This window comes from Vespa velutina, chromosome 10 (assembly GCF_912470025.1).
Source record: "Vespa velutina chromosome 10, iVesVel2.1, whole genome shotgun sequence".
In the NCBI taxonomy this organism is placed as follows: Eukaryota; Metazoa; Arthropoda; class Insecta; order Hymenoptera; family Vespidae; genus Vespa; species Vespa velutina.
In genome coordinates, this window is record NC_062197.1 from 8,466,477 (window position 1) to 8,493,422 (window position 26,946).

Below are 26,946 nucleotides of genomic sequence, written 5' to 3' on the forward strand. Positions count from 1 at the left end.
TTTTTCGTTCTTTTATCTCCTTCTTTTTTCCTTTCTTTCTTCTTTTTTTTCTTCATTATTATATACTTATAATGAAATCGGATCTTTTTTCTTTTTTTATCAACGAATCAACGATGATTTTTATTTACAATTCGTATCTTTTGAAAATCTTATTGACTATTGTTCTTTCTAATCTGCATTGAATATTGAAACAAGTCTATCACAGAACCTATCGAACGATCTTACTACTACTACTCGCTTTTCAAAGCTTTGAAATATGTGTACCTCATTCGTGCAAGATAAGGTAAAAAGTCGTTTCAGCATAAATTCGTCGATTGTGCACAAATCAACAAATCATATTTTCTTTATTCTTCACTCTACCCTATCCCTTCCCTCAACCAATTTATCCTTCCACTTACTCTAAATTTTACCTATGAGAAAAAAACATCGAGCCGAAAAGTATTCATTGACATCAAACGAAGTGGAATATCGTTGGTGTAACGAAGTCACGCTTCGAAGTAACTCTTATATGGTCTTTTGACGAGACTCTGTAAGAGAATGTCAACGAGGTATAAGGAAAGAAAGGAAACGAAATGAAGGAAGAAAGGAAGGAAGAAGGGAAGAGGGGAAGAAAAGAAGGAAGGAAGGAAGGAAGGAAGGAAGGAAGAGTTTTCATTGCAACGTGACACGATAGACCGGTCGAGCTCGTTAGATGAATGGGGCCGACACTGCTAGCGAGTGGTCGCCGGTCCTGTGTCAAGGGGGAGGAAGAGAGGGGGAAGAAGGTGGTAGTAGTGATCTGGATCAGAAAGGGTGGAAAGAGGAGGAAGAAGAGGAGGAGGAGGAGGAGAAAGAAGAGGAGGAGGAGGAGGAGGAGGAGGAGGAGGAGGAGGAGGATGGTAGATGGGCAAGCGTGTGGATGCAACGAGGGTTGCAAGAGACTCGGAGAACGGGTGTCGGTGGTGGCCGTGTGGGTTGCTAGTTTGCATAAATTTAGGAAATACAGGGTAGAAAATCGATATCCGCATAGAGATTATAGATGGTGGTTGGTAGGCGCCGCGTAGCCGCAGCCTCCGTCGCGACGGCGTATGCGCTACATGTCTACTCTCTCTCTCTCTCTCTCTCTCTCTCTCTCTCTCTCTCTCTCTCTCTCTCTCTTTGCCCTTCCATGCCCCTTCTCGACAACACCCATCCTCTCTTATTCTACCATCCATCTCTCTTTCTCTCTCTCTCTCTCTCTCTCTCTCTCTCTCTCTCTGTCTTTCTCTCTCGTTGCTACTCCCGCCGCCATCAGCGTCGCCGCCGCTGCCCGAAACGTACGTGTGTACTATCCTACTCGGATACTTCTTGCGGGTGTTGGTGCTGCATTCGAGCCATCCTCCTGGCGCCCACCCCTTCCCACGACCCCCTCGTCCGCACACTAGCGGTCCTCGTACACGTTTCGCGTCCTACAATCTCTCTCTCTATCTCTTCGTCTCTTTCTCTCTCTACCTCTTTCTCTTCGTCTCTCTCTCTCTCTCTCTCTCTCTTTCTCTTTGTCTCTTTTTCTCTCTCTACCTCTTCGTTTCTCTTTCTCTCTCTCTTTCTCTTTCTCTCTCTCTTTCTCTCTCTCTCTCTCTCTCTCTCTCTCTCTCTCTCTCTCTCTCTTTAGTTCTCGTCCACGTTACTATCTCCTTCTCACCGTCCGTTTCTCTCTTTCGTGTAGTGGAATTGAAGTAGTCGATATCGTCCTGCGGCCTGTCTCGAAATTAAGAGAAAACGGCCGACGAGTCGGACCTAGACCAAAACCCTTCTCTCTCTTCTACTCCATCCATCGTTCTCTCTCTCTCTTTCTCTCTCTTTTACTCGTCCGGTCCATGTCTAACACGCCACGTTGTGCTACGGCCTCTTCCTACTCCTTTTCATCCCTCGTGTCTCTCGTTTTCCAGTACGTAAGCACAGCTTACTTCTATACTTCTTCCTCGTCGCACTCACCAAATTTTCTGACTAACCAACCTCCCTCTCTCCTTCCTTCCTATCCTTTTTGTCGAAAAGGGAGATGCACTTTTCGCGACAACTCTGAAGCACGCAATTCGGTGCAGTGACATTGACGATGCTTCCTTGTTCCTTTTCTTCTTTAGCTTTCATTTCTTTCATCAGACACGTTTCACGTTTCTGTTCAATCGTATTTGTTTCTATAGGTATATGTATACGGTGTGTGTATACATGCATAAATACAAACATACACACACAGCTAAGTTTTGTACGGATTGTTTTACTGCTGTAACCTAATTTTCGTTTCTCGTCTAAATAAATAAATAAATAAATTATTTAATATAAAACATATAATATTTATAAGTATATAAATATAATACTAGTAAGTATAGTTAAGTATAAGTAAACGGTAATCATACTATGACATAATACTTCGCAAATATTGAATCGTAGATATGAACTATTAATTATATTTGATGAAAAATATGAAAGAAAATATAAAAGATATAAATTTATAAGTATTGTATTTATCTAATTTTTTAAAGTATTAAATGGTCTAATAAAAAATAAAAAATTAAATTTCGTAAAAATATCTTACGAATTTTCAATTACATATTTTGTCATCGTATGTCCGACAGATTTCTTTTCTTAATCATTTGAATTCATGAATGAAAATGTTGAAAATAAGGAGAATTTGTATTATTTAAAAGGAGAACATCGTGCCGACAGAGTTCACAGTCCATGCACTTTGTTCTTCAATACGATGCACACAACAAGATCAATGATGCATCGTAGCCGCACTTGCAATTCACGCACAAGCATTACTCTCGTGGTATCACTCGAGAGAATATCAATAAGTTCGGCGTTTTATATCTAAACTGCGAAAAACGTATCGGCTTCGTCGCTTTTTCTTCTTTTTCTTCTTTCTTTCTTTCTTTCTTCCTTTCTGTTTCCTTTCTTTTTCTTTCTTTTTTTTTTGTTGTTTTTTAACAAGAAAGCTACGTACGTGTACGGTGTAGACAAAGACGAGAAAGTCAAGTTACGGTTCGCGATGCAACGAGATTTTTAGGTCGACTCGAGCGAACGCGATTGCATGAATTCTAAAGTTCGACTTTGTCCCGCGCGCTCTTCATTTCGCTATTTTCTACTCTTCTCTATTATTATTATTATTATTATTATTATTATTATTATTATTATTATTATTATTGTTGTTGTTGTTGTTGCTGTTGTTGTTGTTGTTGTTGTTGTTGTTATTCTCATTTATTTATTTTTATATTTTATTTTAGTTATACACATGTACAATTTATTGTTCTCAATTTATGTAATAACAAGAAAAATAAAATTAATGTCTTTTAATTTATAGATCGTTGTTTTATAATTATAATAATAGCATGGTAATAGAAATGGTAATGATATTTATTAAATGATATTCAGATCAATCGAAAAGTACATTTTTCGATTTAATCCAGTCTTTTGTAGCGCTTAAAAAAAAAGAAAAAGTAAAGAAACAAGAAAAAAGATTATACTAATATATAACATATAATTTATAGATTATACATATAGAGCAAACGTTAACGTTTATGTCTAAAGTATCAATAAATTATAGTAAGATAAAAAGTGAAATAAAAATTAAAAACTGACTCATATGAATTCAATTCGTTTCGTGGCATTGCACAACGCATATTAAAACTTTCGTAATAGAGAACTTTGTGAATATCAACAAATTGTGGAAAGTATATACTATATCTATTGCTTTCTGTTGCATCACATTTAATAAAATAAACGAATATATTGTGCGTATGCGTATAACACAACTACTCCCACTCACTCACTCAATAATACATACATACAACCACCTATCCATCCGCGCGCGTACGTGCACGCACGCACATAAATACACATAGAGGTACACATACACACAGAAATATAATTTAATCTTACTATCATTTACGACATACGTAGAAATTTTCGTTGTTCGTGGATGAGCTCGTTACCGACGTTAGTTTGCATATATGGCGCGATGCTCGCAAGAATTATGGTCACTGACCTTCCTTCTTCGTTCATAATTTCAAAAGGCCTCCGGATAATGGGAGAGCGGCGCTCGGTCGAAGACTCCGTAGGGCTTCGTGCGTCGCAGATTAAACGTGGTTCATGTAAAATTCAAACGTAACTCCGATATGTGCGCGAAAGTTCGAGTTATTAACTTCCTCGGAGAATGCATGAGATTGGTCGACACGTTTAAATGATGAATTTCAAACCTAATAATTGGGTTCTAATAAATTTCATTTTTTATATTAAAAAAAAAAAAAAAAATACAAAAAAGTAACAATAATAACAACAATATTTTTAACGAACGAAACATACATTAAAATTTGTTATTTAATTTTCATATGTATATATATAATATCTAATTCTCTACAATGTCATTTAATTTTTAAATCACAAACATATACATATATCTATATTTATATATTTATTTTTTATTTTATCTATCTTATATTTCGTATCTTTTATTTTATTTTATCGGTATAAAATTAAATTCATATCCAAAGTTCATATCCAAAATTTTTAATAGTTCCATATATTAAAACAAATTAAAACTTTTTCATGCTAGTATAATTATATACTATATACAAGTATACATTTATATTATTATTTATTATTTATATTTAGTATAATATAATTATATAATATAATAACATAATAAATTATATATATATATAGAAAGAGAGAGAGAGAGAGAGAGAGAGAGAGAAATACAACGATCGACTACAAGGGGGAGATTTAACGAATAGTATAATTCCATTAACGAAAAAATTCCGAATAAGCGTCCTAACACGCTTACATTGGGTAGCTAAACGTATAGTACACAGATATATCGGCCGGCTCGTCGTGACTCGACGAAAGTGGAAACGGTTTCAGGGTTAAAAGCCCTGCAGTATCTCGTAATCGGATTGTAAGCCGGCATAGGAGGATGCGGAAAAGTGTCCGTCGTCGTCCGATCAATTACCTCGAAGAGCGGACGTCTTATTGGTCGACCGATATATATATCTATATATATCTATATATATCTATATATATCTATATATATCTATATCTATATCTATATATATATATATATATATATATATATATATATATATATAACGGGAAGAGAGTAGAAAAACACGGCAGTATTCTCGCGCGCTGTGTGATGAAGAAAAAGAAAAAGAAAAAAAAAAGTAGAAAGATAAATAAAGAAAGAAAAAAAGCAAGGGGACGGAAGAGAAGGAAGAGGAGGATGAGAACGACAACGAAGAGGTAGGGGTGATGATCTCGAGTATGTTCTTTACCTCAGCGTAGTACGATCACCACTCACGATATATCGATCCTAAACTACGAATCCTTTCATAAACATATGTAGATCCATCCATCCATCCGTTCGTTCGTTCGTTCAGCTCGTTCGTACAGTTCAGCTTGTTCGTTCACTAAATACCGCAGCATCGCGGAATTAAAATATTGATCGAACGCCGTCGCGAGGGAGAATACGAATTGCGGTGGAGAGAAGAGAAACTCGATGGGTCCGCTAGCAGACGAGCGAACGAATACAGAGAGAGAGAGAGAGAGAGAGAGAGAGAGAGAGAGAGAGAGGAAAAGAGAGAGAAAAAAGTGATTGCGGTCCGGCCGAAAACGCGAATGTCAGTGACTCCGTGAACGAACCTCGACGAACTTCCATCGAAATGCTCGAGGGACTTTGAGAGAGGAAGAGAAAGAGAGAGAGAGAGAGAGGCTTTACCTCTTTCGAAAGCTTTACCTCGCGCTTTAGGAATCTTCGAAACGAGCCATCCATCTCTTTTCTCCCACATCCCACAACCATTCTTAAGCACCCATAGCCTCCCACGTGATAGACTAATTAAGCAGAATCGCTTAGATAAAAGCGTCGAACGAGGTGCAGTGAAGAACGTTCAATTAGAGAAGCGTGCCAGCGAGGTTGGTGTTCCTTTTCAAAAGGAAACTTCCTACTCGTTGTCTTTGAAGCTTTTCATTAAACGTCTTCGATGTTTATCTCTTTCTCTCTCACTCTCTCTCTCTCTTTCTCTTTCTTCCTTTCTGTCTCCTTCTCTCTCTCTAGAATTATATCTTTCAAGGATAAACCGAACTCATTTTTTTACTATACCTTATACTATCTACGAGATAAACTTTAAGTTCGTCTAATAATTTTTGATTTCTAATGTTCGTCAAATTCTTTCCTTATCTCTTCACCTCCTTTCCTCTTTATTATACAACCCCATTCACCTACAATCATAACTTTTTTCGTTTTTCTCATATTTAAAATCTTTTGGCTCGAAAATCGATTGACATCGTCATCTTCTTCAAAAATTTTCATTTATTTTCCTTTCGAATTCTAAATGTCATCTCATTCGCATTAACGATGTATTTGTCAGTCTCTCTCTTTCTTTCTCTCTCTCTTCCTCTCTTCCTTTTTTTCTTTCTCTCTAACAGTATATAAAGACGATCTCTATAGATAACAAACGATAAGGTCGTTTAAGAATGAGAAAGAAAAAGAGAAAAATAAAAGAAAGAGAGAGAGAGAGAGAAAGAGAGAGAGCTAACGAGTTTGAGAGGCCTAGCACGATGGCACGTCACGAGGTCACCCGCCGCCAAAAATAACTTCAAACCTGATTATTTTTATTCTTAAGCGCGATATTAGCGAGCTCGCTACGTGCTCGTTTAGCGTTAAAGTTTTGTAAAGGATGAACGAGCGTTCTCATAATCGTTAGAAAAAAAAGAAATCTTTTCAATTTACTTATTTAAGTGGAAATGATTATGTCGAACGAAGAATCCTAGTAAGCTACTTCCAAGCTACTAATCTTTTTACTCGGAAATTTCTCTATTTTTTCTTTCTTTTCTGTCCTTTTTTTTTGTTTATTTTCATCCATGCAACTCGAAAAAATGTAATATGAAGATGTGTTTGAAGTTAATTCACTCACCTGAAGTTCCTCCTTACACTGACGTTCCTCTTCAAGACTCATCCGTTTCTCGTGTTTCTTATAGTAACGCCTCTTGGCGGCTTGTAGATTAAACCACGTGTACGAGAAAGACTTCACGAATGGTAGGAGGGCCTCAATGAATGGATGGAACTCATCCTGCAAACACAGACAAACGCGTATCATTAATTTCGACATTAAATTTTTGAAGAAAAAATGTCTTCGACGTTAAAGGAAAACGTATTTCTTTCACTTACATGCAATTTAAACAAGATTTTACTCAAACTTTAATCTTTCATTTACAACTATCAAGCTTAATCTTATTAACGATTTGCGAGCATTAGTATGAACAATTGTTTTGCAAATTAGTGTTCGATTAAAAAATTATTGATAAGGAGTCGCTAAAGAATGTATGTATGTGTGTATATGTATGTCTAATTTAGATAGAAAAAAGAAGAGAAGAGAATAATTTGTTTTGATTTACTATAGCACGTTTCATTATAAGAATGATTTAAAAATAAATTTTTCGTTTAAATTGATTTTTACTTTAGAAAATCTGGCGTATATAAATATGTATATATAAATGTGAAATTAGAAATATTGAATGAAACAAGATATTTTTTTATATCTTTTCACAATTACATATCATATGTATATATATATATATATTATTCTTACATACATAATATATATTATTATATATATTATATTATATATATATATATATATATATTTATATATAAAATAACACGATGTATTATAAGAGGAAGGAACTTGAGCGAAAGTGAAAGGTTATACCTAATTTGAGTTCCATCGCGAAATTCGAATTTCCCGCGCAGCGTTATCGATAGGAGTCCATAGCGTTCGAATATGTAAGCTTTTAAAAAATCGTGCGGCAAGTGTAACGAGATAATTCAGAAAAGATGAATGAATGGAGAAAGTTAAAAACGAAATCAGTTGAAGAAAAAGATTAAGACGCAGAAACTGATGCAGAAAAAAAATTAAGAAAAGAATAAGGATAAAGCGAAAGAATAAAATGACGAAAATAAATATAACGGATGAATAAAAAGAGATAAATAAACAGACGAAGAGAGAGACAAATGATGATGGAAGAGATTGAAAAAGAGATAAAAAAAGAAAAGACGAAGAAGGTACAGGAAAGGAAAGAAAGAAAAATAAAGATAAAGTAAGAAATTGCAAGAGAAAAGAAGAAAAGTGAAGCAACGACACCAACCATCGAGTATTCGCAAGCACCGCGACTGTTGTGGCACACTACCGTCTGTCTGTCCCTCCGCTCGATCGGTTGTCAGAAGCACCGATTCTCGTAGTACCCGTGACGATACTCTTCGTCGCGATACTCCTCCGCCACCCTTTCACAGATCGATCGTGGCCTCATCTGCACGCGCGAGCGTCGCACACTCGCGGCCGGAATAACGTGAGTTCCGTCTTTTTTTTCGTCGACACGACGTCGTCGACGGACGATGAACGAACGAACGAACGAACGAAAGATCGAAAAATCGAAAGATCGAATACGAACTTGTTATATTATTTAGAGATATTATATGTGATAGAGACACCAAAACGCGCGATTAAGAAACAAAACAAAATAATAATAATAATAATAATAATAATAATAATAATAATAACAACAAAAATAATATAATATAAAACAGTACACACAATTACTTATATACACGTATATGTGTGCGTTCGTGTATATATTTATATACGAATTAATTCGATATCGATTTTTCTTGATCTCTCGATTCCTAATAACGTCGTTATCCTCCTCAAGTCCTCCTTTTGGTAGACGACAGCAACGAAATCAATGACATTTCCAATGATATGTATCTAAGTACATATGTCGACGGACTAGTAATATTTTTTAGACGACTCCTCGATATCTTCTACAAACCCAAAAGAGAATCGTTTTGTCTATTGTTCACGTTGCTTTGTCACCAGTTAAACGACAGCATGCTCGTACGATCGAGCCTTTAAGAAGCTCGAGTCGAGAGCAAAGCGATGTGTACACGCGTGCGGGATCTTCTTTCTCTCTTTCTTTCTCTCTCTCTATCTCTCTCTCTCTCTTTCTCTCTCTTGCTCTCTCTCTCTCTCTCTCTTTCTCTCTCTCTTCCGTTATTCGTCGATGTACACTCACACGAGGAAGAAAGAGAGAGAGAGAAAGAGATAGAACGAGAGTGACTATATACGAAGTCGTTATTTTCAGACAGCAACGAAAATCAAGAACATTAAGGAACATTCGTGACGACGATGCGACGTCATTAAACAAATTCTTTTAAATTACCGAAAACTCAATCCTATTACTTTCTTTCTTTATCGTACTTCTCACGAAACTTCATTTTGCACGAGTTATTCCGATCGTGATAAAATCATTGTCCTTCAATAAAATCGAAATTTATAAGTGTAATTGACGTGACAAAAAGAAATGATCTTTTTGTCGGTGAGATGGAAAATATTGGAAGATAAGAAAGAAAAAGAAGGAGAAAAAACAGGAGTAGTAAAGAAATAAAGAAAATCCGGGTGTTGCGTTGGGCACCGAATTACACCGAGTCCGAAGGTCACTCGCGCTCTCGATGATCCTCTTCTGCCTTCCCTCTCTTTCTTTCTCTCTCTCTCTCTCTCTCTCTCTCTCTTTTTCTTCTCTTACGTTAGCCTATCACTTCGCACCGCACGCGCGCATTAAGATTTCCACGAGAGAGAGAGAGAGAGAGAGAGAGAGAGAGAGGGAGGGAGAGAGAGAGAGAAAAAGATAGTAGCAGAGGTTCAAAAACGATTTCGTGCCACGAATTTCGTCGACGTTCTCTCTCTCTCTCTCTCTCCCTCTTTCTCAATCTTTTTTAGATCGCTCGGTGAGTCGACAAAGTGGACGATTAACCCCGTTCTTCTTATGCACCTGTGTAACACGTAAATATCGATCGATCGATTCAAATTCTATGTACATACGCACATATGCATGTATATATATATATATATATATATATATATATATATATATATATACATATATATATATATGTATGTATATGTACGAGAGAGAGAAAGGGGAATAAAGAAGCGAATAAGAAAGAAAGAGAAAAAGAACGAAAGGAAAAAAGAAAACGTACCACCCGCACGAATCGAAATGATACCGCGAGACGACGCGTTTACGAAAATACGAGGACGGAGCGCGAGTACGACGTCGGTCGTCGCGACGACACTGAGACGCCGGCCGTCGAGACGCGCGTATCTGCTGGTGGACGCGCGCGGGACGCGCCGGAGGCACCGCGCGCGCCGGCCAGGTACGGCACCCCAAACGTTTATTAATAGACTCTGTCCTAGCTTACTAGATTTGCCCTCGAACCGACGCGTTTCTCGCCTCCCTCTTGAGTTCTCGTTCCCCACCATACTCTACCCTCCTTCCCCATCCCACCATCCTTCATCTCCCTCCTCCTCATCATCCTTCTCCACCTCTTCCTCTTCAGTCTCTCTTACACTCTCTCACTCTCTCTTTTTCTCTTATTCCTACTCATTATTTCTATTGCATTTAGTTATGTTATTCTTTTTCTTTTTTTCTTTCTTCCTTTTTCTTTTATTTCGATATTATATATATATATATATATATATATATATATATATATATATATATATGCATGTATGTATCTAGAATATTAGTCTCTTGTAATACCTTTCATTATGTTTTCTACGAAAGATATGTATATAATAGAGCATGTTGAAAGGAAAAAAATAAGTATTTTGCAAATAATTATATCGAATAAATGAATCAGATATGTATGTATGTGTGTATGTATATATGTGTATTTGAGAAAGAAAAATAAAATAAGTCTTATAATTTAATTTACACAAGAGTGTGTAGATGTTATATCCCTTTTGCGAGAAAATGTAATATTGTAAATATAAAAATTGAAGAAATTTTTTACACTTATATTTATTTGATAAGTATTTTTATTAATTAATGATAAGAAATCTGTAAAATAAATGATATTAATATTTTAGTCAGTGTAAATAATAAAATGTCAATGTTGCGTTTAGGATGCGTACTGATATTTTATTATAAATACTGACCATTTATTTAAAATATTGATTAAATGTTTAAAAACACTGATCCGATAAATAGGAGTGAATTTTTTAGATTAAAATAAATTGAATATTCCTTATACGCATTTTACATATGTACATATGTAATCTTATATAAATGCTCTAATAAAATTGTATTATGTTATTGATCATTATCTTGAAATTATACTTATTATTTATTATTATTATTTAGATATTATTATTATTTAGATATTATTTATTATAATCATTTAGATTTATTTTAATATTGATTTTGACCGATGCATATTATCTATAATCATTTTAATGTAATACCTACGTTAATGTTAGTGTACATATTTTATGCATAAATACGTAACAATTTTGTAATACTAATCGATCTCGAGAAATTCTTCAATCTACGTGTTATGGCAACATAATTACTGTAGTTTTTGATTTCGACACTGTTTGATATTCTTTGAGGGACTCGTTCCAGAACAAATAAACTCGCGTCGTGTATTCTAGCTCTCCCTTTAATTCATTTTCTTTCTCTCTCATTCAGCTCTCTCTCTCTCTCACTCTCTCTCTATCTCTCCTTCGAACGGTTAGGATCGTTTCAACTTTCATTGAACCTCAATCAACATTAATCGAATAAATATTTGAACGGACGTAAAATTATTACTATTACACGGTTACATCTTAATAAAAATATTTTCAGCTTCATGTTGTTTCAAATATACGAAATGTGTATCTTATAATTTTATTACCCCTTAAAAACTAGCAGAGGAAACAAAGATCACATTAATGGATGAAATTTCACCTCAATACGTATATTACTTTTTATGAAAAAGCAAAATCGATGTAATTAAAAAAGATCTCTTTTATTATTCAATATTAGGTGAAAATTATAAAGAAAATTATAGAGATTATAAATACAATAAATAAATGTATTAAATTGTATGAATTTCATTATACAGGGTAGCCACTGAAAGATATGTATTTGTAAAAGTTATTTTTGTTTTATATCATTCAGTTTTTCAATAGCCATCATATATACTTTTCATTTTTTTGGAATAAAACTTTTTCAATCGCATGATAAATCTCTAAGGGTTTAAATTTTTATTCTCTCTCATAATCAACATTCCTCTCTTAATTATAAATAAATAAATAAATAAATAAATAAGTAAAATGGATCACCCTGCGGAAAAAGAAAAAAACTAATTTTTTTTGCGACTTGACATTCGTCTTTGAGCGATCACGTTCGACGAGGTGATCGTCTCTTAACGAGAAAATCCCAAAGGTTAAGACACTATAGAGTGGAAACGATTTAGAATGACACCGAAGGAGGTATAGAGAAAAGCTTACAAGAAAATTCATTCTCGACACGTTCGAATTCCCACCATAGAGGATTTACTCATTTCTCTTACTATGTACTATTACGAGCTAACAATTTTGAAATTTTTACGTCAGGAAAGAATTACAAAAAGAAAGAGAAAGAAATAAGTACGACAGGCAATATGAAGAACGGCACGTAATGATCGATCGATAATAGACCTATCCTAAGTTTAACTAACGCTAACGACGAAGGACGAGTGATTTTCTTCCGATTGAGAACGTAAAGAAAGAAGAAAGAAAGGAAAAAAGAAAAAAATGATAGAGATAGAGATAGATAGATAGATAGATAGATAGATACATAGATAGATAGATAGATAGATAGATAGATATATATATATAGAGAGAGAGAGAAAGAGAGAGAAAGAAAGAAAGAAAGAAAGAAAGAGAGGCAAAAGGGGGCCAAGAAAAAAGAAGGACAAGAAAAACCATTCGCATTGTTACTATCAAACAAAGCGTCTCACGGCGCCACGGTACTCTCTCTTTCTCTCTCATTCTCAGACTATATTAAAAAGCAACGTAAAAAAAGACAATGTAGGTACTTTTGCTGGATAGTCTACTCCTCGGCCCTTTCCTTCCATGCAACGACACGTCTCCTTCAATCTAGAGAATTACTACGATAGAACGTCACGCTTTCGTGAAATAATAGCTTCGAATATTCTTGCATTTAAAGAGAGAGAGAGAGAGAGAGAGAGAGAGAGAGAGAGAGAGAGAGGGAGAGAGAGAGATAAAGATAGAGTACGAAAACGAAAGAAAGAAAGAGAAAGAAAGAAAACTCTTTCGAGTAAAAATAATCCGTAGAGAATTCGCGAGATAGCCAATGGGAGAGAGTAAGAGAGAAAGAGAGAGAGTGTGTGTGTGTGTGTGAGAGAGAGAGAGAGAGAGAAAGAGAGAGTGGAGGACGTGTTTGTTTCGTCTAGTCTCGAATAGTTCTTGGAGCCGGACATGGTCCAACGAAGTCAAAGAAATGGATGACACGTGGAACGAAGAGTAAGACGTTTGCTTTCGAGCGAAAGAAGAAACTAAGACGAAGAAGAGGATGAGGAGGAGAAGAAGACAAAAGATAGAAGAAGACGGAAAAAGACGGAAGAAGACAGAAGACAGAGGAAGAAGATGAAGAAGAAGAAGAAAAAGTAAAAGAGATGGAGCTGCCGGAGAAGGATGAAAGAAAGAAAAAGAAAGAAAAAGATAGAAAGAAAGAAAGAAAGAAAGATGGTAGGCGACCACGCGGCTGCTGCTACTGAAGTCGATCGATAGCCAAACTCCTCTTCGTCTGGCGGGACATAACATAGACACGAAGCGTACGAGCTGAGCATAGACGCGGAAGAACGTGGACTATGCATGCTTATAAAGGTAAAGAAAGAAAGAGATAGAGAGAGAGAGAGAGAGAGAGAGAGAGAGAGAGAGAGAGAGAGAGAGAGAAAGAATACATTGCGATCCAACGAACGACCTTCTTCTTATCAGTACTCTCCTCGAGAGATGTACTCCGTATGTCTTACCGTCCCTCTCCCTCCTCCCCTATCTTCTCCTACACTCTACTGTCCTCTTTGCCGTCGCCTCTTCTCGTTACGTTCGATTTTTGTATCCTACGAAACACACTTTCGACCTTGGCTCGACGACTTATTAAATATCGATATCTTTCTTTTTAACAAAACCAAAAAGAGGGTGAAATAAAAATGAAGGGAGAGAAGAAATGAATGTGTGTGTGTGTGTGTGTGTGTGCGTGTGAGTGAATAATAAATTAAATTCAAAAACAGAAATAATGAATTAAGAATACTTTCAATGTAATTAATATTTCAATCATTTTCAAGCCATCAACTTCACGTCCAACACGTAAAGCGTTCCGTCCAAGCGATCAGACCAGAAATAATTACGTTCCACGTTCTCGAACCTCGGCAAACCCCCTACCCCTCTTCTCGAAAACTTCAAAATACGCATCACCCCAAAAATAAATGTCCCGTACGAGACGCTAACGACCGTTCTAAGTTTGCCGAAAGACGAGAAAGCAAATATTATCGGTTGTATGACATACATACGTTATCCTCTCTTACCGTCTTTCAAAAATTTCGTATTATCGATACCATTTTCGAATGAAGCTTTGAAATTATTTTGTGTACATGTAGAATATTTATGTGTGTTATTATTTCGCGCAGTTTTTAAGCTCTATTCTTACAGCTTTTCGTGATCATCTTTTATATCGCGGGAAACAGCTGACGGGTTTGTCAGAACCTCGAGCTACTTCGATCGAAAGACGACGACCGCCACACGAAACGATCGAACGTTTTCTCTAACGTCTACCAACTTATGTTTCCATCTATATATAATAGTATATAGATAAGTTAGGTGTTTATTCAATGTGCCGTGAATTACATAAAAAATATATTATGATTACGAGGTTATTATTATGTTGAATGGATATATATACACATATATAACACTTATGATTTTATTATAATTTATATTGTAATTTATATTGAAACATTATTAGCTTCATTAATTCATAGTAATATTTTTAATGAAACAATTTGTATTCTCTAAAACGTTTCATAAATTTGTAGAACGACAAATGATATATCAGGTCTTGTTGAAACGAATATCAAATGAAATGGATGAGCTCACGTTCGTCTACTCGTTTAAAAAATGATCGATATTCTCACATTTAAGTTTCATAATGAAAACGATTCGAAGCTAGTGAAAATCCTGAATACTTTAAACGTAATACGATAACAAGGATGATTACGTAATGTCCCGATTGGTTGCGGCAGAGATGCGCACTTTCGAGAATTACAGTTTCAGCTTTCTTACCGTCTCTAAAATGAATGAACGAAAGGGAAGTGATCAAGCCCAACAAAATAATGACAATAACGTAAACAATATAAACAACGACGACAACAAAATCAAGAAAAAAAAATTTAATCTAGAAACATTAGAAATTATAACGCGAGAAGTTCATTTTTAAAAACAAATCTAAAATATATATACATATATACTTATAATACATATAAACTCCAATTAAAATTTTTTAACTAACGTCTGACGATTCTTTATAACGTCGGAAAAAATCCATTTGTCAAGATATCGATATAATACAGGTCAGAATCGTTAGACAAGTATGAGAGCACGAGGATCGACGATGGTTGAGCGAGACGTTAGATAGTAGCGCGACACGCGCTCGTGGTTTACACGTGTTCGTGACGACGTAGGCCGCATTAGGGAATAATCATTGATACGAATTGTTACGAGATTGCAACGAGTGTTTAAATGTTCTAATTCGTCACAATAATACAAATAATAATAATAACTATATTAATAATAACAATAATAATAATAATAATAATAATAATAATAATAATAATAATAATAATAATAATAATAATAATAATAATAACAATAATAATAGCAAACGTAATAGATATATAGGAACGTTGAAGCGAGATATGAGATACGAGAATGCATCAAAGGAGAAGGATAAATAAAAGAAAAGCGGATAAAAGGTAAAAAAAAACAAAAAAGAACTGGAAACAAACGAAACAAAATAATTGAACTGAATATGCACCTGTCCTACGGAAGGGGCCTGCAGGTAAGTCGAGACATCCGGTTCCACCATGCAGCTCCTCAGGGTATCCGGGATGAACATGAGTAGGTGGGACGACGGTGGCGGTCCAGGGTGAAGCCGGTTAACAGCTTCTGGTTGAAGGAAGTCAGCAAGGATAGTGGATTCCTGCTGACGACGCTCGTAATAGTTTTCGGCGAGTAGCGTCGTGGCCGTCGCGACGCCGCGGCGAAAGCCGCCGCGTGGACGCGGACCGCGAACGCGGAACGCGACGACTGACAGAAGCGGGCTACGCGAGGACGGTAGCGGGAAAACGGTGTGAAAAACGAACGGCGACGACACTATGAGTTGTATTTTTTGACGACGATCGACAAAGTGTTGTCCTGTTCAAGATCAAGAAGAATAGAAGGACACCAAGAGAGCTAACGATTTCACGACGACGTCTCCTTCTTGTCGTTGTCCTCTTCTTCTTCTTCTTTTTCTCCTTCTCGTCCTCCTCCAGCACCTTCAACTCTTTCTCCTTCTTCTCCTCTTCCTCTTCTTCTTCTTTCTCACAATTAACGACAACGACGATGATCCTCTTGTCTCTTAGAACGATTAGATCTGATGACTGTAATAATCTCTTGGTGAACGCACCGTCGTTTACGTTGTTGTTATTATTGTTGTTATTGTTTTTACCGTTGTTCCGTTTATTATTCTTCTCGTCGACGTTCTCGTTTTTATTCTGATAGGTGACAACAGTCTCGTCTAGGGTGATGCTGCGTTCCTCGTTGTTATCCTCGTCCTCGTCGTTGCTGAACCGTCGGTTGTCGGGTGGTGGTGGGACACCGCACCCAGGCACACGCATCCTATCTAACGCGAGCCACAACTCCTAACTCTCGACTTAGGCCCTCTCTCTGTTTTCTCGTGCCGCACGCAAGACTCTTTCTCCCTTTCTCTTTCTCTTTCTCCGTTCGTCTCTCTATCTCTGTCTATCTATCTCTCTCTCTCTCTCTTTCTCTATTTCTCCCACTTCACCCCCTCCTCACTCCCACTACCCTTCTCCTCCGACAAGTAACCCTTACGTGCGCGAATCTCTGTCTCTTTCTTTCTCTCTCTCTCTGGTTCCCTCCCACCCTTTCTCCTTCCCTCCCTAGCCAGCCCTTTCTCTCCCTCTCTCTCTTTCTGCCTCTCTCTCCCCCTCTCTCTCTCTCCTTGCTTGTACTCTCGACTAGCCTCTGCCTCAACGGCAGCGACGATGACGACTCTTCTTCTTCCTCTCAGCTCCTTTTCGCTTCCCGTTCCCGATCGGGAGACGCCAGGTCCCAGACTACGCCGACTCCGAGCCACGGCCGCTGCGTCGGCGTCGGCGTAAAAAGCACACAGCGTCGCGCAAGCTCGACGCTGCCGCCGCCGTCACCATCACCACCACCACCACCACCACCACCACCACCACCACCACCACCACCACCACCACCTCCACCACCACCACCACCACCACCACGACCACCGTCGTGGTCGTTGCGTCGTCGTCGCCGTTGTTATCGTTGTCGTTGTCGTCGATGAACGAGAGAGAAAGAAAGTAGAGATTATCGAAGGGATGAAGAAGAAAAAGATACGTATATGTATATATGTGTACGTGTGATAAAAGAGGAAGAGAGAAAGAGAGAGAAAGAGAGAGAAAGAGAGAGAGAGAGACGATATCGGTCGTACAAAAAGCTTCTCTACGCTAATCGTTTGCAAGAATTCTTCTCTCTTGTTTTATCCTCGTGTGCTCTCTCTTTCTCTCTTTTTCACCGATACAGCCAACGTGACTCTGCTCACTGTTCCTCCGTGTATTTTTGGGCTTTTGGACGCAGCATCGTTAAGAATTAGATTCGAGTCGACTTCGAAAGGATCAGACATTTAAAATGAATGATTTAGGAACAACGATTCGATTCGAAATTGTCATTTTATATCTGTTTTATTATATATATATATATATATATATATATATATATATATATATATATATATATATGTTTTTCTTTCTCTCTATTTCTTTATGACTTTTTTTTTTTTTAATTTTGTTACTATCCATATTCGATCCTCACGAAGGAGAACTACCTTTTCCGGTTGTTTAATTACGATTTCGCTGTTAATCATTGGAATTCGAGTTAGTCGTTCTAAAGCGTTCGCGTTTTCCTATGCGTCCATCTATAAATACGTATATGTATATATTTATTTATTTATTTGCGCAATGTCCACAAGTTTTACATTTAACAAATTTTTTATATCTAACGCTGGTAACGTTCGTCAAAATTTATTTCGATAAAATAAAATTTATGAAACTCTAATTCTGTATATATATCTATATATAAGCTTTTATATATCTTACGATAACTCCGTCTTTTTCGTTATTTTTTCGATCTTACGTCAGCGGGAAATGATTTCGAAGGACATTTCTTTCATGCGATATAACTAATGATAATGATAATAATAATAATAATAATAAATAGAATATATTAAAGATAAATGGCAATAATAATCATCACCATCATCATCGTTATCATTATGATAAGTATAATAATCATTCATTGACGAATTTTCGTACGTAAACGTTTCCTCTTGAAATCGTTCATAGTAACGAAACAAAATAATATCTTTGACCAACCGTTATCCACTTACCCTTCTTACGAATTCAAAAATGTTCACTAGACGCGCGTTCCATTATAAACTAGCTTCTATCGTATGCGAAACGTTCGACATACTCTTTAGAAAATACGCGAGATTGACAAGAGTAGCTTTCTCGCTTTGCAATACGCGACCTGTACGACGGTTATACCATCGCGTTTAAAAGAGAGAAAGAGAGAAAGAGAAAGAGAAAGAAAGAGAGAGAGAAAGAGAGAGAGAGAAAGAGAGAAAGAATGAAAGAAAACGCGCGAACGTTTCGAGTTATCGCGTCGGGACAGTTCGTGTTCGGAAAACTCGCGAATCGACACTGACCGAAGGCAACGCCTGATTGGCCGCGACTGCCTCTATCGGACAGAACACCCTTCCACTATGGAACGAGGAGCCACCGCGAACGTGATGGATTCCAGCCTTCGAAAAAGATGCCTTTGGTCGACGTGTTGCCATCGCAAAGGCGTCAAACGCACGAGCTGTAAAGCTTAATGACCGATGACTCTTTTCATTATCGATTCACATCGTTCATTGTTATTTATATTATTCGTTTAAATCTTATGAATTATTTGGATGGTCGAAGAAGATTGAAAAAGGGTTAAAGAAAACAGAAAAAAAGATAAGACAATAAGAAACAAAGCGGGAAACGGAAGAATAAGGGTGACGGACTCGTATAAGGGAAATAATATGGAATATTTGGTTTAGTCACGCGTAATTATTGCGAGATGATGATAATAAAAACAAAATAAAAAAATACAAATCATATTTTTTTCGTGTTCCTTTTCTTTTTTCTTCTTCTTAATCTCTTTTTTTCTTTTTTTTTTTTTTTTTGGTTTTTTTTTGTTCTTTTTTCTTTTTTTTTTTTGTTGAAAAATATCATCCCCTTTCTCTCAAATATCCACGCTTCGGATCAACGCGTAATAAATTCTATGTCTAACAATTAAATAATATACATATACGTGTTGTGAATCGGTGAAAAATATACTTTGTTATATATCCTTTTTAATTTTTTTTTAACTCAGTGACGTCGAAAATGTCGTTGTAAGTCCAAAATTTCATATTAAAAACGAAGCAGCGGCGGAGACGGCGGCGGCGGCGACGAAGGCGATGACGACGATGGCGGGATTTAAAAGAAGAAATGCAGAGAAAATACATAATACGATTAATAATAAAGAGGATAATATGTATATCCCTTATTGCGTTAAATCTTATTCACGCGATATTAAGATTAAAGAATAATTTTCCGTAATTGTTAATTACATTAGATACAATTAATAATTCTTATTAACTCTTTAGCATTTATCGCGATGTTATTAGGATAATTATAGTTAATTACAGTCCCTTCCTCCTGTTATACTAAATAATGTTTGGCAGTTCTTCGACGCGTTACAATATAATTATCGATGGACGTTAATTTTATTGATATTAAGTATACTAACGTTTCAACACACGTAGTCTTTCAGGATCGTGCGTCTGAGGAACCCACTCGTAAATATTATATATCTTTCCATTATTTAGTGCAATTTTCCTTCTAGCTATCCTTATAATAGCTCCTTCGTCCTTAGACGAATATGATACTTAACGGTATAAAATTACAAGTAGTGTACAGAAAGTTTTATATTAACTAACACGATTATCTATGTTCATACTTCTGAGAGAAGATCGGAAGATTGTTGTAAATGTTAATCGATGTGCCTATGATCTATGAATACTTCCCTATTAATGTATTATTGTAAAAAATATACAAGCAGACAATATAATATCCATAAATTCGGAAAAAACCAGTCTAAGAATCTTCGCAGCTTTATCACTTCTCCAAGAAAGTGTCTCGAGTTTTTTCTTTTCGCTTCTTAAATTGATCTATATATATCCTTTTTCTTTTTGCATGTATATCTTTATCCCAAATCCTTTCTTAATTTCTTTCGTTACAATAACAAATTAAAATTCTTTAATACTTACGCTTACTCTTATATCAGATTCGATCTGATAAAATTTAGTTTGTGAAATTGAATCAAAGTTTAAGATACTTTTGTTGGATAAGGGATCATCTCGAGTAAATTATTATAACATTTATGATTTTTACTAATATTGGTATTCGGAGAAAATTTTAAGTGCTTTCTTCAACGGCTTTTCATTTACAGATTATATTTATCGCTCTTCCAATAACAATCCATACTCCACAAATTAGAACTGAAAATAAAATTACATTAGAGAAAATTAATAATATATTATATTAATCATACTTATAGAAATAATATTTTTATACTAACCCTCTTCAAAAATTCTTCCGCGCATATACGAGCTCTAGCATTCATAGATAGTTTCATTTCACTGATTTCTCTATCAATTTCCTCCATAAAATGAATCACAAAATCTACTATCTTATGTTTATACATTTGTTCTACGTGGATGTTTGTGATAAGAAAACTAATATCATAACCCTATTAAAGAAATAAAAAGATTATTTTTAGTAAAATATAATACATCGATATTATTATTATTATATATCTACCTCTATAGGTTTCCTCCTGAGTATCATAAAATGTTCTGCTCTCATAGTCATAAATCTTGTGAAGTTATGACATAGAATCTTCTCGAGATCGTCTGCCTGTTTAACAGCAATACTTATTCTCATACTATTTATACTTGATTCTATTAATACTTTTTCCTTATCGTTTCTGCTAATCAAAATAGGTGTTAACAAAAGTTCTTTGCTTGCTCTAACTTCAACTTCAGGCTTATTGTGCTTTTCTACTATTTGGGAAGAAAAGTTTTCAAGACACATAGCAGCTGTGAGAGTACGTCTCACCGCCATAAGATAAGGTTTCAATGTTCCAGACTGCAACATAAACATACAAGTTTGTTCAATAAAGAGAATCGATAATTTTATGTAAAAATTTATCCTTTTATTACAATTACTCCTCCATTATGAGGTTTATCAAATTTTCTCTCATAAATAATATGTAGAAAAAAATTTCATGTAATATAATACTAATATACAATAGAATAAAGATATCACAAATAAAAGATAATAAAGCAATTATATCCTGTCTTATTGATAAAGTATATTCTTCTTTTAGATATATTGCAGTATATTTTGTATCAGCAAATTTAAAGAAATTTCTTACCATTATTACAAAAGGATTACAAACTTTTAATACTCCTTGTTTGTATCCTTATGGTTTTTTTTACTATCTTGTCCTTTTACCAAAAATATATGGTAACACGTGAAAAATGACACATTACGTTCTTTACATATCACAGGGTTGGGTTCAGCCGGTTTGATTCTTACGATTTGGGCGTGTTTTCAACATACCAATATGGACATACTGTGCTGCTCAAGAAGTATACTCCTATTGGCCAGTTTATTTCTGGACGATTCTATCTAGGTCGATGTCCATTTATTCAATTTATAGAATTTTTACAATAAATCTGTTTACAACAATGAATATCAAGTATAATATGATTATTATTTAATAACTGGAGACTTTTGTATTTACAAAAAGATTCTAATTAATTATATTTCAATGTAATCATTATACGAACGAGAATTATATGGTATGACTGACATCATCATGGCGCTATATTTGAAATTTAATATATACTTTAATATATTTAATACGAAATACTTTCGTACGAGATATTTTCGTTCATCTTCTTCTTTTTATATTCATAAAATAAAAAATAACCAAAGTTTTGTTAGTATATTGCGTTGTATTAAAAAAATTTTACTTACAATTAGAAATACAATATTCATGTATAAAATGCTACAAATATAAATTTGGCACATAATAAAAGATAAAAAATAGTATATAAATTATTATAAATATAGTAAATATATATAGTTTCCTAATACATTAATAAATATAACGAACAAGATCATAAGGCACAGTCTTATTTGAGTTGGTATCATTGTAGATCAATATTTTGAGTATTATATTGATATTAATTAATATTATTGCAATATAGTATTAATACTATTATTATAAAATGTATTCTGAAATAACTTGTACTACATCGTACACTATTTCATGCATAATAACAAGTATAATTACGCTTAGTATGGTTTTATCTTTAATTATGTCATATAAAAATCTCACTACCTGATAATTGAAGACATAAATCTATCAAATTGAAAATCACTACACATTTAAATGATCCAATTATATTCTTTGATCCGGTTCTTGGCAATAATCATAAATCGGTATTTCGGGTGGTTCCTCTACTACTAACTTAGGTGCACAGCTTCTTGTAATACAAACAATACATAATGTTATAGCAGATGCAGCTGCTACGTGCCAAGAGAATGCTAAAGCAACTCTAGCTGGTAAGAGAGGTTCCACACGGTACATACGAACCATGTGTGATATCCATCCACCATGTAAAAGAGTCGTACAAGCCCTTAAAAGTTTGATTTCTGGCCACACAAGTTCTAAGGTAATAGCAAAAGATGTGGTCCATACGATACCTGCTAAGATTATATTAACGGCTGAATTTTCATCGACGTTTGCCCAAATGAAAAGAAATCCTTCCACAAAAAAGCTTTGTGCTAAAGCCATCTTAACTAAACCGTCACTGACATTATGAGGAAAATAAAAATTTAAAACATCAACCAGACCAGAAAATGCAAAAAAGAGATACATTGTTGCGTGTACGACCTTATGAGATACTACTCCAACATCAGATAAACCGCTTGTTAAAGTACCAGACAAGCCTATGGCAGTCGCTATTAACTTAAGACTACCTTCTATCGGATGATTTGTAAATATTCTTTTACATTTTTTCCAAAATCTAATACCCTTTCTCATTGATTCATTCTTTTTTGGTCTCAATGAGATCCAAAACTTAGCATACTCATAACACCACTTTATTCCAAATCCATAAAAAATACTACCAGTCAGAACATAGGGCAAACAACTTTCCATAGTATACATGTTGAAGCACGTTTAGGTTCACAATGATGTATATATTCGTTGTTTCTGGAATATAAACAGGTATGCTATAGACAAAAAAATAAATATGATTCTATATTTTAACATTTAAATGTTGTCTTTGTTACCGTGATCTTAGAGTAATATTATCTTGTAATTAAATTTTGTATCTTCTTCAAACCATGTTGTATGATGAAGAAAAGAAAAAACTTTTCACAGAAAGACGTACGTACTTATAAAAAAAAAACTCTTTACAAGATTTATTTTGAATAAATGCAGGAAAAGTTTTCTTTATAAAACTAATGATAAACATATACAAAATGTCTTACAAGACAAAGTGACGTCAATGTCACAACGATGAACCCACGCAAGAAATAGAATGAAATTTTTTTCAAATCTACGTTACCGACATCACCAAAAATAATAAATTTTATAAAAGATCAAATTCAATGATATTCATAATATAATGTAATCAAATTTAAATCTTAATTAAAAATTAAAAATAAATTCCTTAATTAAAAAAAAAAAAATAATTCTAATAGCATTACAAAACTCGTCGATAACGTTGCGTGCGACATGAAATGATAAGACACATTTTTATCATCTGTTTTCTAATTTTTGAAAGTCTATATCATCGACAGATAATTCGCTCGTATAAAAGATGGCACTACTAGCATATTCACAGTAACGTGATTATCCATTTATATTAAATTAATTTTCGTAATTAAAATTAACTGTAACTAGACTTGTAATTAACTTGTAATCAACCAAAAAAAATTAGACATACAAATAGACATCTTTATAAGTATAAAGCATGAAAAGCTAAACAATAAAATGTATAACATAACAAATGACATTTCTATTAATTTTAATAAAAGTAGAGAAATAAACCAATACAACTAATTTAAATATTGAAATGTTTTAAAATTATCCACATTCATATAAATGTATCGAATTTAACAAAAAGAAATAAAAAAATATTGCATTTCAATACTGTATCAAATATATTTTCGTAATATATAAAATTCAATATTGATATCCTTTCGAAAATAAAAAACAACGTTTCCAATGTTTACGAATGATTCTACCAAGGATTCGGAAAGAGTTTTTTCATAAATGTACGTCTCGATTATCATTATGTAAATTGACTCAATACTATGGTGTGTACTTATCTTGCGCGGGACACATTGGTTATGCTGCTTTTGATCTTTCGAAGGGTGTGCGGAAGTGTGCGCATATGTGTATTTCTATATAAATAAAAATTCTGCAATGTCGGTGGTAGTATCAGAGAAGAAATTAGTATGAAGAAAATCTATGAAATACTACGTAATTAACGTGCCATTAATTCAACCATTTATATCCATTCATTCGATTAATTTCACAATACATTTTTCAAACAGACGCTTGACTTTCAACGTTATTCGTATTAGCGCTTAATAAATAAATAAATAAATAAATATATATGTATATATGTGTGTGTAGATATATATTTAAAATTATGTAACGAAATAAAACATATGTTGTACGAGTTACACGATAACGATCATTGTTATGATTCTATCTTATATCGCATGATCTATCAGATTAGAATATATCCCTGTATATTATCACGTCACATACACTTAGTGTAATTCTTGTGTTATTTCTCTTGTAACCAGGACTATATACTGTGTGTGTGTGTGTGTGTCTATATATATATGTATATATATTTATATATTTATATATATATATATATATATATATATAATATTTACTTAGTATATTCACCCACGTACATAATGTGATCATAGCTACACATAGATTGTGTTTATATATATACACACACATATATAATATATATGTATATATATGTATGTTGCTTGGTCATAGATTTTAGTATCGCAGTAGAGACTAATACATGGATTATTGCAAGAGGTTCGATCGCATCTGTCATATACAATGCATTATTATTCCATTTCTATACTATATTTCCCTTGGTCCGATTTCTGCGTCGGACATGACTGAGTACGTTGATACACGTCGGCAAGTAATCCCGCAATAGGATTATCTTCGACGATGGTCGACAAATGAGAAAATAAGTAGATTTCCTAGCTAGAGATAAATAATATGCTATTAATGGCGATCGTTGGATGATTACAAAAACAAACAACGCAAATTTATAATTTCAACCTTTTAAAAATTTTATTCTATATTTTCAATTTTAGTGTAAACTTTCGAGACACAATTATTGAGTTAAAATAAACTATAGTTCGAATTCTGCTTGATCCTTTGTTATCTGTATTAACTACTCTAAACGTCGAAAATACGTAACTAAGTAAAATCCAATTGTAAGAAGCGTCCGATCTTTTATAGAAAATATTATGCACGTATATGTACGCATTAAGAGAGGTTTTTTATATTTATTTATTTTCTACATGCATATTATACAATTATTGTTTATTTGTTAAATATGATCATTAAATATCTATTTACATATAATTTATACTAAGTTGACCAATAAGTAATGTTGGAGTTCTTAATTTATTTATTGGATATTTTAATAAACAATACATATCTTTTTTAATTGAAAATTCCGGCATTACTTATTAGTCGATCGAATATTACATCGTTAAAAAATGATAACAAAAAATATTAGTTTTATTTGTTCAAATATAAAAAACTGAACATTAGAACATTATTTATTAGCCGATGCAATATTATATTGTTTAAAAATATTAATACAATGAAGAGATACATTATCCAAAGGATAATGTAAGTATATATTTTTTCTATTTTCATTTGGACGGGACGGCGAAAGACAGAGAAGGAAATATGGATGACGACAGTGACGATGATGATGACGATGACGACGATGATGACGATGACGACGACGACGACGACGATGACGATGACGACGACGACAACGACGACGGCGACAACAACGATGAAGAAGAAGCAGAAAGAGAAAGAGAAAAGGGACGGTAGGATCGGGGGTGCAATTCATATTTGTCCGTAGGCAGCAGCGGAATTGCACCTTTAATCAAGATTTCTACCAATTTGCGAGCGCCGACGGCGCGAAGACAAAGCCTATTGTTGCCGTAACTGGTTGGGGCTTCGAGTGTTCCAACGCAACGACGAAAGAGAGAAAGAGAGAAAGAGAGAGAGAGAGAGAGAGAGAGAGAGAGAGAGAGAGAGAGAGAGAAAGAAAGACCGATGTATGTGTATACCGGGTGTACTTTGCAATCGGTATACATGAGACGGAAAAGAAAGAACAACGTAAAAGAGCTTTAGACTTAATGAAAAAATTAAGGGTACCAAAAAAAGAAAATGTATTACTTAATTTCAGAATACGAATTAAATTAGATAAAAGGATAATGAATAGAAAACATTAAACGAAATATGGATATAATGATTATATAGGAAAGTTCAGTGAATTATCTCGTAAGATAAACGTGAACAAAAATAAAAAGAGAGAAAG

At 34.4% G+C, this 26,946-nt stretch overlaps 3 protein-coding genes across 11 annotated transcripts in view; all 3 read right to left on the bottom strand.

Annotated features, from left to right (window-relative positions):
* The window catches only part of LOC124951988 (nuclear factor 1 X-type), a 61,043-nt gene extending 44,989 nt beyond the window's left edge, over nucleotides 1–16,054 (bottom strand). For 5 of the 9 annotated variants that reach the window (XM_047501187.1, XM_047501186.1, XM_047501181.1 and 2 more), the window contains exons 1-2: nucleotides 15,922–16,054; nucleotides 6,924–7,079 (exon numbers count right to left, since the gene is read on the bottom strand). In XM_047501187.1, coding sequence (XP_047357143.1) covers nucleotides 6,924–7,079; nucleotides 15,922–16,002 — 237 coding nt within the window. In that variant the 5' untranslated portion in view covers nucleotides 16,003–16,054. Of the gene's footprint in view, nucleotides 1–6,923; nucleotides 7,080–8,154; nucleotides 8,828–9,225; nucleotides 9,835–10,045; nucleotides 10,175–15,921 lie in introns of those variants that run through there. The other 4 variants (XM_047501183.1, XM_047501184.1, XM_047501182.1 and 1 more) reach the window with 4 other exon arrangements.
* A 3,302-nt stretch (nucleotides 16,055–19,356) lies between these two features.
* LOC124952245 (actin-related protein 2/3 complex subunit 4) lies at nucleotides 19,357–21,856 on the bottom strand. The gene is made up of 4 exons (XM_047501795.1): nucleotides 21,687–21,856; nucleotides 21,071–21,397; nucleotides 20,829–20,999; nucleotides 19,357–20,748 (listed from the first exon to the last, which is right to left on the bottom strand). The coding sequence occupies exons 1-4, from the start codon at nucleotides 21,687–21,689 to the stop codon at nucleotides 20,743–20,745; spliced, it is 507 nt and encodes a 168-aa protein (XP_047357751.1). The 5' UTR covers nucleotides 21,690–21,856; the 3' UTR covers nucleotides 19,357–20,742.
* Nucleotides 21,857–22,298: 442 nt separating this feature from the next.
* Nucleotides 22,299–23,846, bottom strand: LOC124952008 (transmembrane protein 45B-like). Its single transcript, XM_047501248.1, has 2 exons — nucleotides 23,618–23,846; nucleotides 22,299–23,537 (listed from the first exon to the last, which is right to left on the bottom strand). The coding sequence occupies exon 2, from the start codon at nucleotides 23,490–23,492 to the stop codon at nucleotides 22,722–22,724; it is 771 nt and encodes a 256-aa protein (XP_047357204.1). The 5' UTR covers nucleotides 23,493–23,537; nucleotides 23,618–23,846; the 3' UTR covers nucleotides 22,299–22,721.
* Between the last annotated feature and the right edge of the window lie 3,100 nt (nucleotides 23,847–26,946).